A 22,315-nucleotide genomic window follows, 5' to 3' on the forward strand; every position below is an offset into this window, starting at 1 on the left:
CGAAAAGGAACCACGCGGAACAATTTTAATAAAAGAAGAACCCATGTGACACAAACGGCGGGAAATAATCAAGATCAACACAAAGAAGTGAAATTATCAAAAAGCTCGTAGAAATACATCAGCAATGGCAGCAGAAATCGACCAGCGAATCATTGAGATTCAGCGAGAATATCTCGATTTCCTTGACGATGGGGTAAGTCGCAATATAAGAACAGGCCACGTAAACAACCTGCAAAAAAGCCACCCCCAAAACAACTCGCTCGATGTCGTTTTTGCTTGGTGCATTAAATGGTAGCTGTCATTGCCAATACCTGACCCTGTCACTAAATTTTGAAGAGCTGAAGTTCACGATTTTCAGAGAATGTACCCATTTTTGGTTCATGGACTGTATATTCATGACATGGTTTTTGTCTGTGGTAATCTATAGAAATTTGCAACTATATCAGGCATTTATGTTTTTTTAGCATAGTTGCAGACATTTGTAGTAAACTGCATGTATTCATTGACATATTTCCATTTTAGGAAGACCAAGGAATTTATCAACAGAAAGTTCGAGATATGATCACCAATAATGATATCAGACTGAAAGTGAACATTAATGATTTAAGAAGAAAGAATCCGAAAAGAGCTTTAACGTAAGTAAGGCTTTCAGAGTTACAAAAGCTGACAGAAGGAAGTGGTTTGTTGCATGCCCTTTCCTTATAACTTCTATCAAACTTGATTCATGTATAGAGAACACAGTGCAATGTAATACTAACTGATTTGACACTGGTCATTAAAAGTGCCTTATTTCCTCACGTTTTACTGATTTAAACGTGAAATACCAAATTTTTTGGATTTACATAATAAATTTGATGTTCAGAGTTAAATTCGAACTTGTGCTGTCAAAATTAGAGTAAAATGATAAAATAGGGTATCGATTTAAAATTTGGATATTCCCAATAAGATTTGGTGTGTACGATAAATATAAGATTCACAGCGTATTTAAATTGGAGGTTCCCATTTAAATTCAAGCTTGTTCCTAATTAAATTTGACGTTGTTCTTGGTTTAATTTGGTGATGTTCCAGTTCAACTTTCACTAATTTGTTTAAAATGTTAGTGCGCAGAGTAAATGCTGAAAAGACGCAGTATTTTGTAAAATTTGAACGTGAACAGGCTAACATGAGTAAGAAATTAGCGTACAATTGATTATTTAAAATAAATAAAAAGTAATAAGTAAAGAATACATTATAAAGGGTATTCAGGGGCTGCTCTGGCTCCCAAAATTCTGCAAAAAATGGCAGCAATAATACAGCGGTCGATCAAAACCTAGCTCTTAGTACTAAAGCTATATGATTTAAATAATAAATGATGTTACTTTAGATAGTCTCCGACTTCTGGGGGGACATATAGCCTTGGATTAAAATTAGCATGGTTCTTACTGCTGGACCATTGAAATTTCATTTAGTCATGTCTTGGACCTGCCCTATTTCATATTTTCTTTTTGGGATCATTCTTAAGAAGGATTTCTTTGGATAAAAAAGTCTAGGAGCTTTCTCTCTTGTTGATAGTAAAGTTGAACCATTGGTATCTGCATACATTCTGTATTTCAAGTGAATTGATCACTGTTACAGCTAATGGTGTGTGCTGAATAGAAAAAAAAATTAAGATTAAATGTATTTTTAAAGGTATGTTCACATATAGATCATGTAATTCCTGTAATATTAGAATCTAAACCCAGTGTGTGCACTGCTGATTTAAAAAAATTAAGATTAAATGTAGTTTTAAAGGTATGTTCACATATAGATCATGTAATTCCTGTAATATTAGAATCTAAACCCAAATCTGACGGCTCTGGCCAGTAAAACTTGTTTTGGGCTTGTGAGATTTCTTCCAATTGTAGAGTTGCAAGCCAATTAATTTTTAAGAAGAATGTCATAAGAATGTCATTAATTTTTTGTTTTGTGCTTGTGTTCTAAAATGGTATCTGTGAAGATTGAAACACGAGTTTGAAACGAAGTAGACTGTGTTCAGATAATCTGAACGAGCACTTCATAAACACACCTGCCTGCTCAAAATATGATATTCTGCAATACTTTTATTTACCATCATGATTTTAGTCCTTTGAAAAATTTAAAAAGATAGAAAAAAATTGATTTCAATTTTTATAGGTTGCTAAATGAGTCGTTTGAAGAGTGTGTTGCCTTTCAAAGAGCACTGAAAGAATTTGTAGCATCAGCTGATCCCACGTACAGTAAACAGCATGAGGAATTCTTTGTTGGTTTTGAAGGAAGGTAATGTTAAAGCATCACATTTTATAGTAAAATCAGTTTTCACTCGTGTACAGTGATTGGGATTAGAGGGGGCCATGTGCCATTTATCTCATTCCAACTGAAAATGTCCCTAAAAATCATAATTTGTTACAAAGGTTGTTAAAGAAATGACCCATTGAAGTTCTAAAGATCATATAAATGGCCCTTTCGCAAAATTTCTTCCAAAATACTGCTTAGGCAATCCTTAAATAATGTTAGTTTGCTGTTAAATGACTTAAAATTTTAGATGTGGGTAGGTAATTTTTTAAGGTCGGCTTTATGGCAGTAAAACAAACAGCATGCAAGAAAAATTCTACAAAGTATCACCATACAATAAGTTGGTGTTTTTTCTTTTTCAAATCTGAAAAAAATCACTTTACGCATGCTAACTTCAAATTTCAAAAGTCCAGCAATGTGTGATATAACTCTTCTTTTACAGTTTTGGAGCTAAGCATGTTACACCTAGATCACTAACCTCTCGTTTCCTTGGTAACATGGTTTGTGTTGAAGGTATTGTGACCAAATGTATGTATAATGTTGGTGGTATATTAGACTGTTGTAAACAAAACAAATTAAGGAGGTAGACCTAGGGTAAGGGACACAATTCTCACAAATCATTGGAAAGTTTGTCTTCAGCATTTTACATCAAACTCATGTAAGCATCAAAGTAATTGGACTGATTTCATTCTGTTTCAAATGAAAGCTTGATGTGCTTTGTTGAAATTCAATATGATAAAAACATATTACTGATTTCAAGAGTTGTGTCCCTTACCGTAGGTCTACCTCCTTATAAGGTAATCAGATCGAAGATATCACCCTGATTCTTGTTTTAATGATACTCCACTTCGATAGAATATTATTGTAATGGATTGTTCAGTTGTCAATTTCACAAGAAGTATTACATGACATGCATTTTCGATTGATTACACGTTTGATAGTACACTGGGAAACACTTTGTAATGTATTAACTTACCATCAATCATTCTTTGCTCTAGTACATGGTATAAAAAGGTAAATACAAATTTAGATTAATATGACCGAATTTAGACTAATTATGAACCATTTTTCAGACTCCATGTTTTGACACCTTATTAGTTAAAAAAAAAATCATCATCAAATTTTAAGAACAAATCACCCAAGTTGCCCTCCCTGATGTTTTTGGCCGAAGACAATTTCTAAGGTCATCTTTCGCTCTTACAGTTTGGCTAACTTTCCAAGGATTTTTCCGACACAGTATATTTTACACTTTGACCTTAGACAGTCAACGCAAGTCACCCAATCACAATTCTGTTTCCCAATTGATCAAATAAATGTACTGATAACATAGTGGCGTTCCAAAAAACTATATCTAAATTGCATGCCATGTGTTATTTCCTGAATGAAATGCCGAAAATAAAAAGTTTAAAGAACAAAATTTTACCGCATCGGTTAAAGATAGCACTTGTTTTTGTATATGGATGTTTTTTTGGTTCTGTTCTATCTTTTATAGCTCAGTAACTGTTGTTTGTCATTCCTGGTATGAAAACCATTTGAAAAAGGACTGTGTCCAAACATGTGTATGTGTTTGAACTACAGCGGAAATTTGTGACAAAATATTAACTTGTAACTATTTTTTAATTCATATAATTGTTTTATGATGTGTTCCTTACAATTTATTAGAAAGGGGTTGGCAAGTCTAAATGGATGATGTGCAGTCCATTCCTTCAAAATTCTCAATGACTAGCCCGTATAATAGAGGACTGTATAGGATTCAACTAACCCGAAACTAGAAAAGTACACATCATTTCACTATCCCGAACCAATTTTTACTAGCCCAAGGCTAGTGGCAAAAGGCGAGCAATGGATATGTCCTCTAATTATTGATAATTATAGTGTTTATGTCTTAATTAACTATCAAAATTTGTTGAAATGTAGACCTAACTAGTTCAATCAACTCCACCCTAAAGCAAATGCCAACTTTTTGTAATTTTAGGTTCCTTGATAAGACCAAAGGTAGTCCGTAGTGTTCATTACTGTCCTGCTACAAAGAAGTCATTGGAGAGAAGATACACAGACATGACGTCATTAGAAGCTGTTCCTTCATCCAGTGTTTACCCTACCAAAGTGAGTTTTAGGACATGATCATTTTCCTTTAGCTATGCGCATAGTTCTTTACCCCCACTTTTCATGTGGGTTGTATATTGGAATTACCATGTCAGTTTTCCGAATCATTGGTTTTTAGATGTGTGGGACTTAGAAATAAGAAACAGACAAGATTTTTTTCTGCTTTTTAGCAGAATTCATCAATTTCAAATCCAGATTTTACTGTTAGGCCAAAAAAAATGTCTGTTTAGGGTTACATTCCTCCCAAAAATAGGGTATATAGGTCGGCATTTTCATTTTATTTTTTCTCGACTGAAGTTGAGCCTATATTTGTAAAATAGCATCCTGTTTAAGTCATGAAAGTGTATGGTTTTAATTAGAAAGTTTAATTTTTAACATACACACCTACTAATCATGTCTTTTATTACATTACAATACACTTATTTTTTTGTAGAAATTTTGAACAAGATTTAAGAACACTGTATTTTAAAATGTTACCTGCAAATATATTTTAAAAAGTTACAAATTTCTCTGTTCATTGAAGTATTTTTTGAAAGACAAAGTGAAAAATGCATATTGATATGAATAGTGTTATCAAAATGTTTCATTCATTTGTTTTATTAAACCTTGAGTATGAAGTATGTCTAACCTGTATGTTATATAGGTACAAATGTATGTCTGGTACCGTAAAATAAGTGGCAACAAGCTGAAACCGCTGCCCTGCCTAGAGCAGCCGAGTTCACTCTAGAATTAACACAAGTTCATGTTGCTGATTGTAATATGTGTTTCTTTATAGTGTTGTTCTATGTGTCTTCTATGTCTAATTATTCTGTCTGGTTTTGTGTTTTGGACTTAAAAATTCAAACCTCCTTAAGGCTTTTAATGTTTAATTGTTAAAAACTATCAATCTAAAACTATCAGTCTGACACTGGACAAAGACTGGGGGATAAAAGGCTCTTGAATATGATCTGTTTAAGTTGTAATTGAACCTGCACAAGAAAAATCTAATTATTCAATCAGTCTATTTGGAAGTGGTGACACGAGAGATTTGCTTTCTTGGTGACAGCATTTACTATATTTTAGTGCCACGATACTCGTGCTTTCCATTGTGCTCATCATAGTAATACGCTTGGATTTACGTGATATAAATCAGTCACCTATTCAAATGCTATTGTGACCTGGTTTTTAACGTACTTTCAGTTTTACCGAAAATGATCCGTATTATACCGGAAATTGATTTTGTTAATTTGGGAGAAAAAATGTATTGGGGTCGGGAGAAAAATTTAGGGTCGGTCGGGAAACCCAAAACAGATATATATATTATTTTTTTTTGGCCCTAAGATTCATATTTTAACTGTATATTTACTTCTGATTTTGCCAATTTCCGCTTTGTTTGTAGACCTCGTAAAATCATGATCTAAGAAAAAAAAGGCTTGATACTTAAAAGTAAATTTGTTTTGTCCCTATTCAGGATGAAGATGGAAACTTGTTGGAGACTGAATTTGGATTGTCAGTTTATAAAGATCACCAGACATTCAGTATACAGGTTGGTGATAAATAATCATTTCTGTATTGCATAAACCTAGTGAAAAAAAATTTCAGAGGTGCCTTAAAGCTGAATGAAAGCATTTTCCAATGCCAAAACAGCAAACTCTGGTCAATATATGTGTATGTCCTAGGATAAAGTTTACCTTCACAGATTGGGTACCATGAACTTAAGTCTCCATACTCATTTCATGAACGTGAGAAGTTCAAAAATGTCAACAAACTGGCTAATTTCAGTATGTAGGTTTAAATATGTGTGCACTGATCGAATTTAAGGGAAAATAGTTGCTAAATGCAAGTTGAAATTCAATTTAGCTAATAGAAATTATTTGCATTTGCTAAAATTTGCTAGTGGATTTCAATATGTCATATAGGTCAGGTCCAGAAATAACCCCAAAAACTTTAATTTAGTGAGTGTAAATTTTCAGTACTTAATTATTTAGCTAGTAATTTTACTAATTCTGAAATTCAATCCCCGATGTGTGTATCTTCTAGAATAAAGTTTACCTCCACAGATTTGGAACCACTAACTCTAGTCTGTACCCATTCCTTGAACTTGAGTTGTTCAGAACGATCAACAAACTTGCTAATTTCAGTATGTATGTTTCAGGAAATGCCAGAGAAAGCCCCTGCTGGACAGTTACCCAGATCTGTAGATATCATCTGTGACAATGACCTGGTGGACAACTGCAAAGTAAGGTTTTAACACTGGTTTAACAGTAAACTTGTCTTCATAGGGAAAAATACTACAGTAGATCTTTCTAAATGACATACCTATTAATTGAATGAACACTCAAAAAAAAAATCTCTTCATATCTAAGCAAAAGTAAGAAATGAGTTGTTTGCCATTATCTGACGGACTTGTCCAAAATTTGTTGGACAATTTATTAAAGTTTTTTTTCTGGAAAGTGTATTATTAACCTAGCAGATGGACTATCTCAACCTGCCCTGTTTATATTTAACACAAATAGGTGTATTTTAAGTATCTACTAGTTAGGATGTAGTGGAAATATCATTGCCCAATCATGTTCCTGGTTCCTAGTGCCCAATCATGTTCCTGATTCCTAGTGCTGTTGTTAATAGGCTTTACTCCCTATAAATAAACACCTATACTTTATTAATGAATATGGTTTTTTTTAGCTGCTTCATTGTGGTTGTTGAACTTGCATACATGTACATGTATATTAAATTTTCTAGCCAGGAGACAGAATTCAAGTTATTGGTATGTACAGATGTCTACCAGGAAAAAGGAATGGATTTACTACTGGAACTTTCAGGTATTTTCTTGTAAATTTCAGTGGCTGCAGGTGGAATTCCACTATTCCAAATCTGGATTTTCTCTTTCTTTTACTGCATATTAAGTTCTATTTTGCCAATTTCCGGTTTGTTTGTTGACGTGGTAAACCATTCCTGTACAGTACATCTGAGATTTAATGATTGATTGATTGTTGGGGTTTAACGCCCGAGCAGCAATATTTCAGCTATATTCAGGCGACATCTGAGATTTAAAGAGGTAGACCTAGGGTAAGGGATACAACTCTTAAAAATGATTTAAATGTTTGTATGCAGCATTTTCCATCAATCCTATGTAAGCATCTAATTAACTTAGATTCATTTTATTCTGCATCAAATAAAAGCTTGAGAGGCTTTGGTGAAATTGAACATAATACATACATATCACTGATTTCATGAGTTATGTCCCTTACCCTAGGTCAACGTCCTTAAATGATACCTTGAGTTTGATCAAGACATTTGATTAGGTACCTGTACAAACACGGAAAAATCATAAACAGTAAGATCCACCCATGTGCTTAATCTCTTATTTCAAAACCCCATTGATATATATATAGTTTTTGCAACATTGTTGTATGATAGATAGATGCATGTATTTATTATAAATTTATGACGAAGATAGTAGTGACATTTCAAATTTCTATAATATTATGTGGAAAAAAACTTATTTTGTTTTCATTTTCAGACTAATTCACTAAAATATAATGTTTTGTAATGTGATGCACGTCATTTGATTTCATTTGACAGTTTAAAAAAAATTCATCTGCTTTTCTGTCTGTCTGTCTGTCACAAAACTATGTTTGCTTTGTAATTTTGATGCCTTTTGGAGTTCAGCAATATAACTAGGTTTGAGTCTTCACCTCTAGAAAAAAATCAAAAGAAATTGCAGAGTATTGTCAACCATAAACCAAAATAGTAAATTGATTTAGCATTTGAATAACCACCAGCGAGGCCCTCTGCATTATCTTTTATTATTCAAATCTCTGTTCCATAGCACATTTGATTTTACATATACTTGTAGGCCCTAATTGCATACATGTATTTCCTCCCACTGGATGGATTGATTCCAAATTTGGTGTGTGTTGTATACTCTTGGTTACGTTCTCTTTCAAATTAGAGATGGTATTCTAGTATAATTTTCTTAATCTTTACCCAGGACCATACTTATTGCTAACAATGTACAGCTTCTAAGTAAAGAAATGGCTCCAATGTTTTCTGCCGAGGACGTAGCCAAAATAAAGAAATTCAGCAGACAAAAGAACACGGTAATATTTAATAATAGATTTTACAGCCAGTTAAATTAGTAAGTTCATTAGATAAAAATGGTTTTCTTTTGATTGGATGAGTATTACCTGATGAATGTTCTTAATAGTTAGTGATAAAATTGACAATGATTTGAACTTCCTGTAGTATGTAATTTATTAATGTATTTATATCGCCATCTGAAGGTATACATGTAAATATTGAACATGTTTCAATCTCTTACAGTTTTCTAAGTAACTACTCATTACAGCTGTTTGATATTTAACACATTCTTCCTGTAGTTATTTTACGGTGGGATCCATTTTCGACAAAAAATTACAACTTCCTGTTTACCGAGGACTTTGTTAATTTTCTTCACACCACAGATTTCTTGTTAAATCTGTGTTTGATAGAAAGTTTAAATCTTCTCTGTTGTCCAATTAACTACTTCAGGCAGCTTGTTGGTTAATTGTAATTTCATCAAGGTAAGACTATAAATATCTCCTGAAGTTCACTGTTTTACTGGCTGTAATTATTCCCTTAAATCAGAGGAATGGTGGAGCATTAGTGTCCGACTCATGTTCTAATACTGTAAAACTGTGTTGTACAGAAAATCACCGAAAAAAATGATAACAGCAAATTTGACTGTAATGCCATATAACACAAATCATTTCTTTTAAATGCTGTCTTGGTAAGAATAATGCAAAATCTGAAAAATGTAATATACATCCAAAAAGGTTACATATTTTTATTTTTGAAATTAATTTGTTTTATGGGTCTATATATTATGAGGTGTAATTATTCTGTCTGCTCTTTGGAGGTAATCAACATTAAAATTGTAACAGATTCTATTGTATTTTAGTGTCATTTACAGAGTAATCTCCCTCAATTTTGAAATCTACAGTGCATTCTATACGATTTTTATCTCCTAAGAACACGGGTTATATGAAGAATGGAATGTTAATTTCTGTTTACTACAGCAATTTTAAACAAAATATTAAAAATAAAAATATGTAGGCTTTTTACCCACAAATCTTATTTTGCATGATTCTTAGCTGGAGTGCTACTTGAATGCTGTTAAAACTGATGTCCTCAAAGATGTTGACTTGACATAATCCACAAAAACAGAAACATGTGTTTACAATAGTTTAGTTTTGTGGTTTTCTTCAATGCTTCCTGATATATTTGATTGATTTCTGCATATCGACTTTTGGTAACAAAAATATGGTTGGGGGAGGGGGGCAGTTTGTAATGCTTTAAGAGGACACTTGTTTGTGACAACTTAATATCATTTTTGATCATTGTCAGCTTACTTCATGTACATTTTCAGTCACTGATACAAATGAGATTTTGAATGCACATTTAGTGATATTTGATTTTCTGCCAATGAACTCTCCTATAAGGGCTTTATTTTCAGGATGTGTTTGAGGTGCTTGGTAGGTCAATGGCGCCATCTATCCATGGACATGAGTATATCAAGAAGGCAGTTTTGTGCATGTTATTGGGAGGTACAGAGAAGGTGCTCGCCAATGGGACAAGAATTAGAGGGTATTTGTTTATTAGTTGTACTATGTGGCCATGGAAGACAAAGGCAGTGGGTGGTCTATTCCAATCACCTTGGCCATTGCTCAGTTCGTCCAAATTTTCATCAGAAACATCTTGTTGATTAGAAACCTTAAATAAAATGCCAAGAAATTAAAATTCCTTGAACTTTGCCTTGCTGCAAAGTCAAGATATGCATCAACAAATTAATGGATATTTTCTATTATGTTTTAGAGACATCAATGTGTTGTTGATAGGAGATCCTTCTGTTGCCAAGTCACAGATGTTGAGGTAAGGTGATATGTGAAATTATAGCACATACATGTACACAGTGGTGATATTCAGGGGCAAGGGAGGAGTTTTCCTTTAAACAGTTACTATATAAACTGCCTTAACTGGGTGATTAAAACTATTTACGATATGTATGCCATGGGTATTCAGGGATTGAATTTTTTCCACTAGCTAAATTTAACAAGCACTGAAAATTTACACTCACTAAATTTGAAGTTTTTTGGGTTATTTCTGGAATTACCATATATGACATTTAGAATTCCACTAGCAAATTTTAGCAAGTGGAAATAATTTCTACTAGCAAAATTGAATTTCAGCTTGCATTTAGCAAGTATTTCCCCTTAAATTTGATCACTGGGTATTCTATGTCAGAAAATTTAAATCCTCTTGGTCAGATGTCCAATTAACTAACCTAAGGAAGTTCGTCAGATGATTGTCAAAACAGATCTATCACCTGAATGTAATCATTGCTATTGCTGTAAATATCATGAAAAATCATAGAAAGATCAAGAATACAATCAGCTCGTGATTAGTTTTCCTTAGGTCATGTTGGTGTTGAGGAAATTATCAGTTAGAATTAGACTGAAACTTTTATTATAGTTATGCCTAGAATATACATGTACATGAACGAAAGACAATATAAATAATTGAAGAGGAAAAACATTTCCATAAATCAAAATTTGTATATACATGTAAGTGAAGATGTTATACTCAATGACTAAACTACATATTGGTCGCAAAACTATTACATGTACATGTATTAGTGGTATGTGGTGGAAATGAAGAGTGGTAACTTAGTGCTTCTAAATATTTATGAACAATTTTGTTAGGAGAGATTTGTTGATTTTCCTTTATTTTTTAGATACGTTTTGCACACAGCACCTAGGGCTGTACCAACAACAGGTCGAGGGTCTTCAGGTGTAGGTCTGACTGCAGCTGTTACATCTGATCAGGAGACAGGTGAGTCCGTTACTGTTGATTAATGATACAATATTATGGTAAGTTTCCAAAAATAATATTCTATTCTGTTGTTGTATTCAGAAAATTATATTCCCATGAGTAGGTGGTATATTGGAATCACCTTCTATGGCTATTGGTTTGAATTTCATCACAATTATTTTGGCTCCAAGTAGATGGCTTTATTTTAAGTTTGGTATATGGGTTGCCTAAATATTATTCCTGAAGGAAGCAATTTTGGTGCATACAAGTGGGAGAATACCTAACTCATTTCATCTTCATGTTTATACTTTGCACTTCATGAAGCATAACTGCCCCAGATATGGTTATATTGCAGAATATGGTCAAAAATTTAAGCAGAAAAAAACAATCCTTGAGTAAAACACATCATAGTGCCTTGATTTTAAAACTGTCAGAAGAAATTTGCATTCCTGCATTTGTACTACCCAACTTTTGTTTTAAAAAATGTTTAAAAAAAAAAAAATTGGCTTTATTCCCTCATAGGTAAACTGTTTAATGCTTCTGTATACATCTTGTACAGCACTTAATAACAGTTGTATGATTTTCTACAAAAAAAAAATTTTAAAGGTGAGAGACGCTTAGAGGCAGGTGCTATGGTTTTAGCTGACCGAGGCGTGGTATGCATTGATGAATTCGACAAAATGTCTGACATCGATAGAACAGCCATACATGAAGTAATGGAACAGGGTCGTGTCACCATTGCCAAGGCTGGCATCCATGCCAAATTAAATGCTAGATGTAGTGTGTTAGCAGCTGCTAATCCTGTCTATGGAAGGGTAGGTCGTCATAGCAGAGATGATTCTCCTATTTTGCCTGCAGATTTTACTATATTGCCATTCTCTCCCTAGTAAATATGTTAAAATCACTGTCATAAAATACAGCAAAACATATAGATTGTCATTGTAAGCGGGTCTGCCCATAGTATGACCTATATAAGTGATAACGCCTTTGGGCTGCAGGTCCGTACAGTTTACAGACATGATTTTTTTTCGCTTTTTTGGGGGGAAATTAACTATTTCACATCCAGATTTTACCATTACAATTCTTTTTGTACTGTATATTTACTTTCGATTTTGCCAATTTCTGCTTTGTTTGTAGACCTTGTAAAATCATGGATGAGTTTAAGACCAATGTAAAGTTTACACATGTTTAAAAATGTATTTAAATTACTGTTAATTCCTAAATTACTTCGATGAGGTTGGGTTAGCAAAAACACCGATCATTATTTTAGGCCTGATTTCTAATGTGATAATATATTCTCACAACTGATGTTTTTTGTTTCAGTATGACCAGTACAAAAGTCCCATGGAAAATATAGGACTACAGGACTCCCTGTTGTCTCGTTTTGATCTGCTCTTCATTGTTCTAGATAAGGTGGGTATATTGAAAATCCAACAGTTTCTATTGTATTTTAGTGTCATTTGCAGAGTTATCTACCTTAATTTTGAATTCTGCAGTGCATTCTACATAATTTTTATCTTCCATGAACAAGGGTTGTATGAAAAGCCACATGTTACTTTTGGTTTACTATAACATTTTAAACAAAATATCAAATATTAAAACATGGGCTTTCCAACCATGCATCATATTTTGCATGATTCTCATGTGGAGTGCTACTTAAAACTTGGAAGTGATAGACTAAATACTGTTGAAGGTTATAGTCCCCATTTCGGCAACAAAAATTCTTTCTCTTTATGGTAGTTAAAAAGATTGTGTTCATGAATGATTTCTTAAAAATAATAATTTGATTTGAATATTTCTATCATTTTTGATGGCTAAATGCTTAATCTGTTAATTGATAGTCAATTTGTGAGTTAATTGCTATTTACAATTGACTTGTCCTCAAGTTGACTTGACCAAACTTTGCTCCGATGTAAAATTTAAAATTTTGTGTTAAGTAAAGTCTACTTTCTCTGTTCTTTTAGCTTGGGTTACTAACATTGAGAGCAGGTTTTCTCTGCTATTTTAGTTTGGGTCATGATCAGTGTTTTGAAATAATTATTGTAAATTGAAGAATATTTCTTTCCAAGATATCAAAATTGCTCTTGAGAAACTACGACATTTAACAATTTGCTGACTCAACAGTAGAATATGACTTTTATTCTACTGATAGATGAACTAATTGACAACTTTTTTATTGCTTGCTTCAGTTGGGAAATTAATGATAAATTTTTGGAAAAAAAGACACTTTTTATCATTGGGAATAGGGCCCATAACCAGTGGTAAATCAAGGGTAGAAAAAGCCCCAAGTTTGAATAATAATGGTTCAATGATGACACAAATTATTGTATGGTGGGTGTAATATTAGAAAATTTTGGGGATTCAAATTATGGCAGATGTTAAGTGGTTAACTAGGAGCCTGATCCCATATATATTTTGTGAAATTATTTCCATGTTTTCAGATGGACCACAAAAATATGCTATATTAAGCACTCTAACTCAGTGAAAATGACTCCCTTTATTGTATGTATAATGGACAGACAGATGAAGAGAAGTAGCTCCTTAACCTACTTTCTTCCTTTTAAACCTTAATTTTCCATTGGTTGTAAAATGAAAGGTATCCAAAGTAAAAACGGCGTTGTTATGTCTCATTATAATAAATGATTTTATTTGTTAGTTTTTTTGGTTTTTTTTTTTAATTGATAATAAATTCCCAATCTCAGGGGCAGGGGTTTTATTTGAAAAAGGTAGAAAAAGCTCTGAAACTTCGCACTATAGTCTTCCTTTTAAACCTTTATTTTCCATTGGTTGTAAAATGAAAGGTATCCAAAGTAAAAACGGCGTTGTTATGTCTCATTATAATAACTGATTTTATAAGTTAGTTTTTTTTTTCAAATTGATGATAAATTCCCAATCTCAGGGGCAGGGGTTTTATTTGAAAAAGGTAGAAAAAGCTCTGAAACTTCGCACTATAGTCTTCCTTTTAAACCTTTATTTTCCATTGGTTGTAAAATGAAAGGTATCCAAAGTAAAAACGGCGTTGTTATGTCTCATTATAATAACTGATTTTATAAGTTAGTTTTTTTTTCAAATTGATGATAAATTCCCAATCTCAGGGGCAGGGGTTTTATTTGAAAAAGGTAGAAAAAGCTCTGAAACTTCGCACTATAGTCATGTGAAAATTATAGATTTGTACCACCTGTCATGGGAAAATTTTACAAAAATTTGACAGTTATCCAAAGCATTTATTTTCCTCTGCTATGAAAGTGCACAAGTAACTATTACTATCACTGTACCATATCTTTTATATAGATGGACCCAGAAAATGACAGAATGATATCTGACCATGTACTGAGGATGCATCGTTATAGAAACCCAGGAGAACAAGATGGCGATGGTAAGAGTTCAGGCCTGTTTACCTCTGTAGGTCAAAGGTGGGATGGACAGAAAAAACATAAATGATGTATTGTAAAATTTGGATGTTATTTTATGAGTTTAAATGACTATCTGTCACTTTATTTGAGTAGCTGATGAGGAAAAAAATATTTGCAGATAAAGCAGATGTTGGGATAAATATGGTTAAGTTTACAAGTATGTAAAACTGATTGCTATTAAAGAAAAGATATGTTTTGACAACTATCCTGGAAAAAACGTATATAACTGTGCAAGAAAAACAGACAGACTTATGTATATGTTCGCATGTAATTGTGTTCTGTTATGTACATGTGTATGAAAGTACCATTACAGGTAAAGTTCAGGCACTGCCTATGGTAGAGGTGATACATGGTGTAGAAACCCCACCAAACAAATGATGCAGTGTTAGTTTACATATGCTACATTTGGGCATAACGTTAGTACTTTTTATATTTAGATCTGAATTTATGAGAAAACCATACATTTATCTCCCACTTCATGCAACCAAATCAAGAAGGATAACTTTCACCAATTGTCAATTTCATACACAAATTAATGTATTTTTTTATCAAGAAAGTGCAACTATCAAATGAAAAACTGTGACTTCATGTGGTCTGTAACTGTTTCTAAATAGGAAATAAAAGTAAATTCTGTGGGCTTTTGACATCCATGAATCACCTGCTGTCTGATTTTTATTAAAACTGCAACTTAATTGCATATATCTTGTGTGTGAATATACATTTATATAATTGTATTTTACTTGTAGTTCTTCCCCTTGGTAGTGATGTTGACATTTTGGCAACCTCTGACCCTAATGTAGATAAAGAAGATGAAGGAGAGACACCCATTTATGATAAATATGACAAGAAACTTCATGGTGAAAACAGGGGAAAGGGGTAGGTTCATTTCTTTTTGTGAGTTCTTGTTGAGTAGCACTCCAGCTAAGAATTATGCAAAAAGTGACACATGCATGTCTTTATTTTCCGATGCCCAAGTGAACAGAAGATAACATGTAAATTTTCATAGACCTTTTGTTCTTCAAAGATATAAATTATATACGATGTTCTATAGAATTAAAAATTAAGGGAGATAACCCTATAAATGACACTAAAGTAGTATAGAAACTTGAATTTTTAAAGAGAATTGTATCCTGAGAGCTTGGAATGAATAATAATGCATTTCATCATATAGACATATAAAGCAACTAAATACCAAAAATAAAAATGTGTAGCTTTTTTTTTTCTGACTGCTACTTTAGACCATAATAATTTGTACTTGTAGGGATGGAGTTTTGGTTCATGGTGAAAGTTTATTTTATTCTAATTATGACTTAAAAGAACTTTAGGAAAATGCTACTTCTTACATGTATCATGAAAGAAAAGAATTGTCCAGTAAATAAGCAACATATTATCTTTTAGAGATTGAAATAAATCTCTCCAGTGTCCCGATTTCTTTCCCCTGTGAGAAGGATCCCATTTCTTGTTATTATGACAATTGATATTAAGGTGATGGAAAGTTATTAATTATGTATCACTTTACTGTAAGGAAATTGAAAACTTCAATTGCTGTAAGGATTTATTAAGTTTTGAATGCAAAAGCTGATTGTAGGAAAGTAATTTTTTAACTGGAACTTTTCTTGTAGAATTCTGAATTGTTTTCTTTAACCCTTGAACACTTATTTCAAATGAATTATACCCCCTGTCAACCAGTTAGTAGTGCATGGAATCACATTTTCTGTCCCATTGTTTAAATTTTGTCAGGATTATCTCGACTCCCAACGGATGGATTGATTTCAAGTTCCGTTGTAAGCAATTCTGATTGAAATTCAAAGTCAATTTCCTGTACAAATAGGGTGTATACCCAGCTCGAAAAATGTGTGCAGCATCATGTCTAGTATTTCTGTTACAGAAGTAGAATAGTGAGCATGCAGTTCATGAGAAAGTATATTCATGTGGCTAAAGCTCTCAAACCACAACTGACAAGAGAGGCAGCTGAATATATTGCGGATGAGTACACTAAATTGAGGAGCCAGGATAACTTGCAAGGTGGTGATAATGTGGCCAGGGTAAGATTGTATATATTTGCCTAGTCAGGGACTCAAATTAGCAGTGTCCTGAGGTGCAGGACTTTGCTATATTTGTAGACACTTGATTAGGGACTTTTGATTTTCCTCAGATTGATCGTGGATTTAAAACTTGAAGTCTTCGGACATTCCTATCTTGAAAGTTAATTTGGATGTTGATAGACTATATGAATTGAAAATTGTTGGTAAGAAGAAGATAATGCAAGGAAAGCAACAGCTAAAAAGTGACATCAGACTTATTCTTTCTGAATTTATTATACCCCCCAATTGAAGGTAAATTGGAATGACTTTGTCCACATATCTCATAATTCCACACTCCTCTTTTTGGGAAAGGATATGTTTGAAAAATTACAATATTCAATGGTGATAATGATCCACCAGTGTATTGATGCATTACAATCTTTTTGGTTACAATTCTGATCCAATACCTCATTTTGCTACAAGGAAGTCAAAAACACAACTACAACCATAACAAATTTTGTATCTCAATCACTAAGCTATCTGCTGCTTTGAACATTTTAGATTTACTTACAGTGTAATGGATAAAGGCTTATAAATACCTTTGGACTGTGTGTCATATTTTTCATGATTTGTTGAAATGTAAATAAAATAACACCAACAAGTATTACATTTGAATCGGATTTTTAGCCAAGAATTGATACATATCGGATTGTGCGGAATGGAATTGTTACACCCCTAGTGCTTAGGGAGTTAGTCAAACTTGAGGTTTATAGTTCGCTTGTTGTTATTATTATTGACATTAAAATGCTCAGTTAAGGCATGAATTTCATTCATTTCAAATAAATTTTCTTTCACTTTCAGTTTTACTATTATTCTTTTGTAGTTCAAACACTTTGATATACTTGACACTTACATGTGCTTATATTTTCTATCCTGCCATTGAGTGCAAGTTCATCGTAGTCCTAACACTTTGATGTAATTATAGTGTGTTTATATTTTAGACCCAACCTGTGACTGCCCGTTCGTTGGAGACTATGATCCGTTTGGCTACAGCTCATGCGAAGGCCAGACTCAGTAAGAATGTTGACTTAGAAGATGCCCAGGCAGCATTGGAACTTGTACAGTTTGCATACTTCAAAAAGGTAAATTAAAGAGCCCTTTCATCTGTCCATAACTTTTTTCGTTCAAGTTTTCACTGCAACTACACATCAAGACCACTTGATATAAAACTGTAGAACATTAACGTCCTATTGGTAATCTTAGTGTATAATGTGACAATGCTGGGAGATGTGAGCATACTGTAATGAGCTTTACTCACTAGTTTTTATAGTTTCATGTTACAGCCAGAACTACATATATATCCACAGATTCCCCATACCACAATTGATATTTCAGTTGTGGTTTTTCTTTATACAACATGCTATTTATATATTTAACACACCCCTGTGCGGGTCCGGATGTCAAAGGAATGAGCCCACAGCAGCACTAAGCTTATCATAAAAGGCAACTAAATAGTGATCAGACTCTAGCCAGGGGCTAGGGGCTCTGTCCACAGAGCAACTGGGCTGTGTGCCCCAGGTGGTGGAATGGGGTACTTCTGGCGTGTTACATACTAAGGTTGTCAGGCTATAATACGGAAAACCTGACCGCAAACCATATTGGTGCACCGTGTTGGAAAAGATGCCATGTTCCTCGCATGTTAAAAAACCCTGCAGTGGTGTTCATCGCCTGAATATAGCTGAAATATTGCTGCTTGTGCTTTAAACCCCAACAATCAATCATGTATTTAACATCTGTACTTGGGCATGTTTAGGAAAGAAGACTCGATATGTGTTTAGTACCCGCTACTGAGATACCTATATTCTTAGTCTAATAGTTTTCAAAAGTGGCAGTAAATCTCAAAGTAGGCATTAGGTGGGTTAATGTGAAATTTCTTTAAAGTAGGTGGCAAAAATTTCTTGATATTTCAAGTGAAAATTGTGACCCTCTGCTTACTTCTGATATTCTCTATAATCTATAATTATTTTCAGGTATTGAAAAAAGAAAAAAAGAGACAGAGACAGGACAGTGAAGGAGAAAGCAGTGCAGATGAACGACATGATGAGGTTGATGGTGAGGTTTCCTTCAAGAAAAGGTCAGTAATAGCTCACAGAACTTGCAGAGTCAGACCTGTCTTAACTAACACCTGTATTCAAAGATTTCCTGCCTCATCCAACCTCTCCTAACCCTCCCATTTGATACTGCTATATGTATTTAAGAAACGCCTGTTTTAATGTGACTAGCAATTTTTTATTTAGTAGCTCACAGAAATTTAATGAAAAGAGGGGAAAGCTTGAGAATTAGGCGTCCACCAGGTTATTAAAGTGTGCTAAGGGTATACTGTTTTACCTTTGTCCGTGTGTTTGTCCATATCTATTTTGCATGTCACACTTTTGTCAACGACTACTCATCACAGTAGCTTGAAATTTTAGCACATTCTTCCTGTAGGTATTCCATATGGTGAGATCAATTTTCAGAAAAATTTGACAACAGCTTCCTGTTTACCGAGGACTTAGTTTATTTTCCATATATTGTTATGGAAAGCGGGGGTATCACTAGTGAGCCATCGCTCACATATTTCTTGTTTGTCAAGCTTAAAAATATTTACATTTTTATTTTTCATAGTAAAAAACCCAGGGCCAAAAAACCCCCAAGGAAAGAAGGAGAAGATGGTTACGACCCGTATGACTTTGAACAAGATGATACAGCTAGTGAGGATGAACTGGTTGAGTCACAAAAGAAGAAGAAATTAAGGAAGAGGGGAAGACAAGAAGAGGAGGAAGAAGACATGGAAACAGAGACTTCTAAAAAGACAGGAGAAATTGACGAACAGAGGTTAGTCAATTGTTCTTGGACGTAATGATAATACACTTTGAATTTTCTAAGATCAATTAAATCAGTTTTTATAAAAGAATTGTATTTATTGGTTAATGTTTTGATTTTTAATATTTTGTTCATACATTTTCCTGAATTTTGCCTTTGTAGAAGTATTGTTAAGGCTGTCTGTTGCTGCTTTGAACAAAATTGCAACCAGAGGCCTTCACCACTTTTATTCTCTTTTTTTTTTTAGATTAAAAAGCTTCAGAGCATCACTCTTTAACTTGTTCAAGTCTGAGCATGCTCAGTCAGTGTCGCTTGAAAAGGTTCGTGGTCAGATGGAAAAGGAACATCCAGGAGAATTCAGTGAAGATGACATTTTTGCCTCAATTGAAAAAATGATGGAGTCAAATCAAGTGATGTTAGCTGATGATGTTGTTTTCTTAATTTAGAAATTTAGATCTGCAATTATGGTGCATCCGACGACATTTCAAAGAAGACATTTAAAAAAAGACATGCTATAAGAGTGTCAACATATTGCTAATTATTATTGACTGAAATTCCTCTAGTCTAAACTAGAAAATTTAAGCTTTTTGAGATGACAACATGTTGACTTTTATTTAATTTTTTTTTTCGCAGTTTTTCTTTTGATGTTAAGATGGACAGAAAGCAGCATTATTATACGGGGATTTATATGGCTGCTTGAAAAGCATGTGATATTATTGATTGATACATATACATGTATACATATAAATTTTTTCGAGATATCAGATTTTTAGTAATGTATTACTTAATTAAAAAATTACATTTGTTAAGATGCTACCTCAGGTCTGGTATTGATACTGCAATGATAGTGGTTTCAGTGTTTTATAAGATTTTCACCGAATGTGTTCAGATGCTTAATTTTTTCAGCAAATCTTTCCACTGTGTGTGAAATATCTGAATTGAAATATCAATAAATAGTGATATATATATATATATATATATGTTCACTCAAAACATTTTTTTTCCAGTTACGTTTGGCTGAAAACTACTTTTGTGTCCTCGTGGCCATTTATTCAAGAATGTGGTCTTAAAATTATGATAGCATATTTTTAACATATTTATTTTCGCTTTACTGTGTTCAGATCGTGTGTGTTCTATAATACAATACCTTCATGTTTCCACCCTCCTGTGTTCAGTTACATCATTAGCTTTCTACTGTTAAGGATTTTTTTTATGTTAATATAAAGCATTTTTCTAGGACTGATTGCAATTAAATTTTTAATGTATATATAAAATTATAATATAGTGCTTAAGAAATTGTGAAATGGTATGGCAAGCATAAACCTTGCTATATAATGAAATTACCCTACTGGTAAATAAAAGTTGAAACTTGAGAATGTGTACTTAATCATTCATTAAATGTGTACTTACTAGTTCATTAAACCCTTCTCCCTTACAATTCTGTTTGGGTAAAATTTATGATTATCACTATTTTGTTTAAAATCCCTTTGATCTTGCTATACATAATTTTCAATTTCACTGCAGTCGAGTGAGAATGAAAATTATAGTATAGCTGCACAACATATGTGACGACACGTTGCACTCTGCCGAAAAATAGTCCAAAGAAGGAAACTTAGCAGCGCTTATTAAGCTTTCGTATTTAGGTTAGGAAAACTGAAAATAAAAGAAAACTAATACCTTACCTTCAGCAAATCAGCAGAAAACAGATTATATATTATAATGCTGTTGCGGTAGAATTGATTATTCTCCCACATTTTGACAATTATCTCAAATTTCCAATAGGTGGATCGATTTCAAATGTGGGTTTATTTATGAAAGGTATAGGTTGTTAGTGATGATGGTTATTGTCTGATATCAACGTCTTTTTTGTGTGATTTAAATATTTTTGGTTGGTTTTGAAAGCTGAATATAGAATGGTGAATGTTGTTTTGGCAGGAAAAGATTGTCTTACAATTTTTAGATAAGATATTTTTAGATATTTGGTATGCAACTTCATTATGGGTTCTCATATTGTGGGAAGCAATTTCAGGTCTCTTGCAATTTTACTTCCTGTTTACCGATGGTTTATTTTTCTTCCACTTATTTTTCACTGAATAAAACAAGTGGGGATGTACTAGTACCTTGTAAGGCAATATGTATAACAATCATTCTTAGATCTCTCTTAGTTGAAACAACACAAGGACGGATTCAGGATTTTAGATTGGAAGTGGGGGGGGGGGGCGCAGTTAAAATTTTGCCTAGCAGAGCGAGGTGAAAAAATGTTTAAGTCTAAATTTTTTAAATATTCTCCTAAGTCGTCCTAAATCTACCCCTGACAACACGTGCTTTGCAAATTTATGGGGGGGGGGGCACATGCTCGCCCCTACAGTAGTATGCAGATCATATTTGAAAACTGCAATTTTATCTTAGTTTATTCAGTACATTTCCCTCTGTGTATTCTGACATAATAAAATGTATTGTTATACCAAGTCAATATGCATTATCTTCATTCTTGTGTTGCTCTTGTGAGAGAGGGATATTTCTAATAGATAACATTGTCATCTACAGTTGCGATCACTTCTCTTAGATCCTGTCAGGATTCGCTGTCAGAGAACTGTCAGAAACTGTTCTGACCCGCGTCACCTTGTCAGGGTCTGTCAGGACTTCGGACAAGCTTTGTCATGATTTGTCATAGGTCCTAACACCCTCCTGTCAGGAACTGTTCTAAGTAGATCAGATATGTAGGTTAGATAAGGTCTGACAGTCATTAGCTCGAGAATACTTCTGACTGAATTACATACAGTACATGTA

At 33.3% G+C, this 22,315-nt stretch overlaps 1 protein-coding gene across 1 annotated transcript; it reads left to right on the forward strand.

Annotated features, from left to right (window-relative positions):
• Positions 1 to 28: 28 nt before the first annotated feature.
• Positions 29 to 20,116, forward strand: LOC148598181 (zygotic DNA replication licensing factor mcm3-like). Its single transcript, XM_088560833.1, has 21 exons — positions 29 to 193; positions 523 to 635; positions 2,152 to 2,274; positions 2,732 to 2,817; positions 4,265 to 4,395; positions 5,846 to 5,920; positions 6,530 to 6,613; positions 7,117 to 7,196; positions 8,369 to 8,477; positions 9,872 to 10,002; positions 10,231 to 10,287; positions 11,150 to 11,247; positions 11,833 to 12,041; positions 12,550 to 12,639; positions 14,518 to 14,602; positions 15,386 to 15,515; positions 16,528 to 16,684; positions 17,665 to 17,805; positions 18,694 to 18,797; positions 19,328 to 19,537; positions 19,773 to 20,116. The coding sequence occupies exons 1-21, from the start codon at positions 125 to 127 to the stop codon at positions 19,969 to 19,971; spliced, it is 2,481 nt and encodes an 826-aa protein (XP_088416959.1). The 5' UTR covers positions 29 to 124; the 3' UTR covers positions 19,972 to 20,116.
• The last annotated feature ends 2,199 nt before the right edge of the window (positions 20,117 to 22,315 follow it).

Source organism: Perna viridis, chromosome 14, assembly GCF_037379345.1.
Source record: "Perna viridis isolate PV_CMFRI_1.1 ecotype Kerala chromosome 14, ASM3737934v1, whole genome shotgun sequence".
Lineage (NCBI taxonomy): Eukaryota > Metazoa > Mollusca > Bivalvia > Mytilida > Mytilidae > Perna > Perna viridis.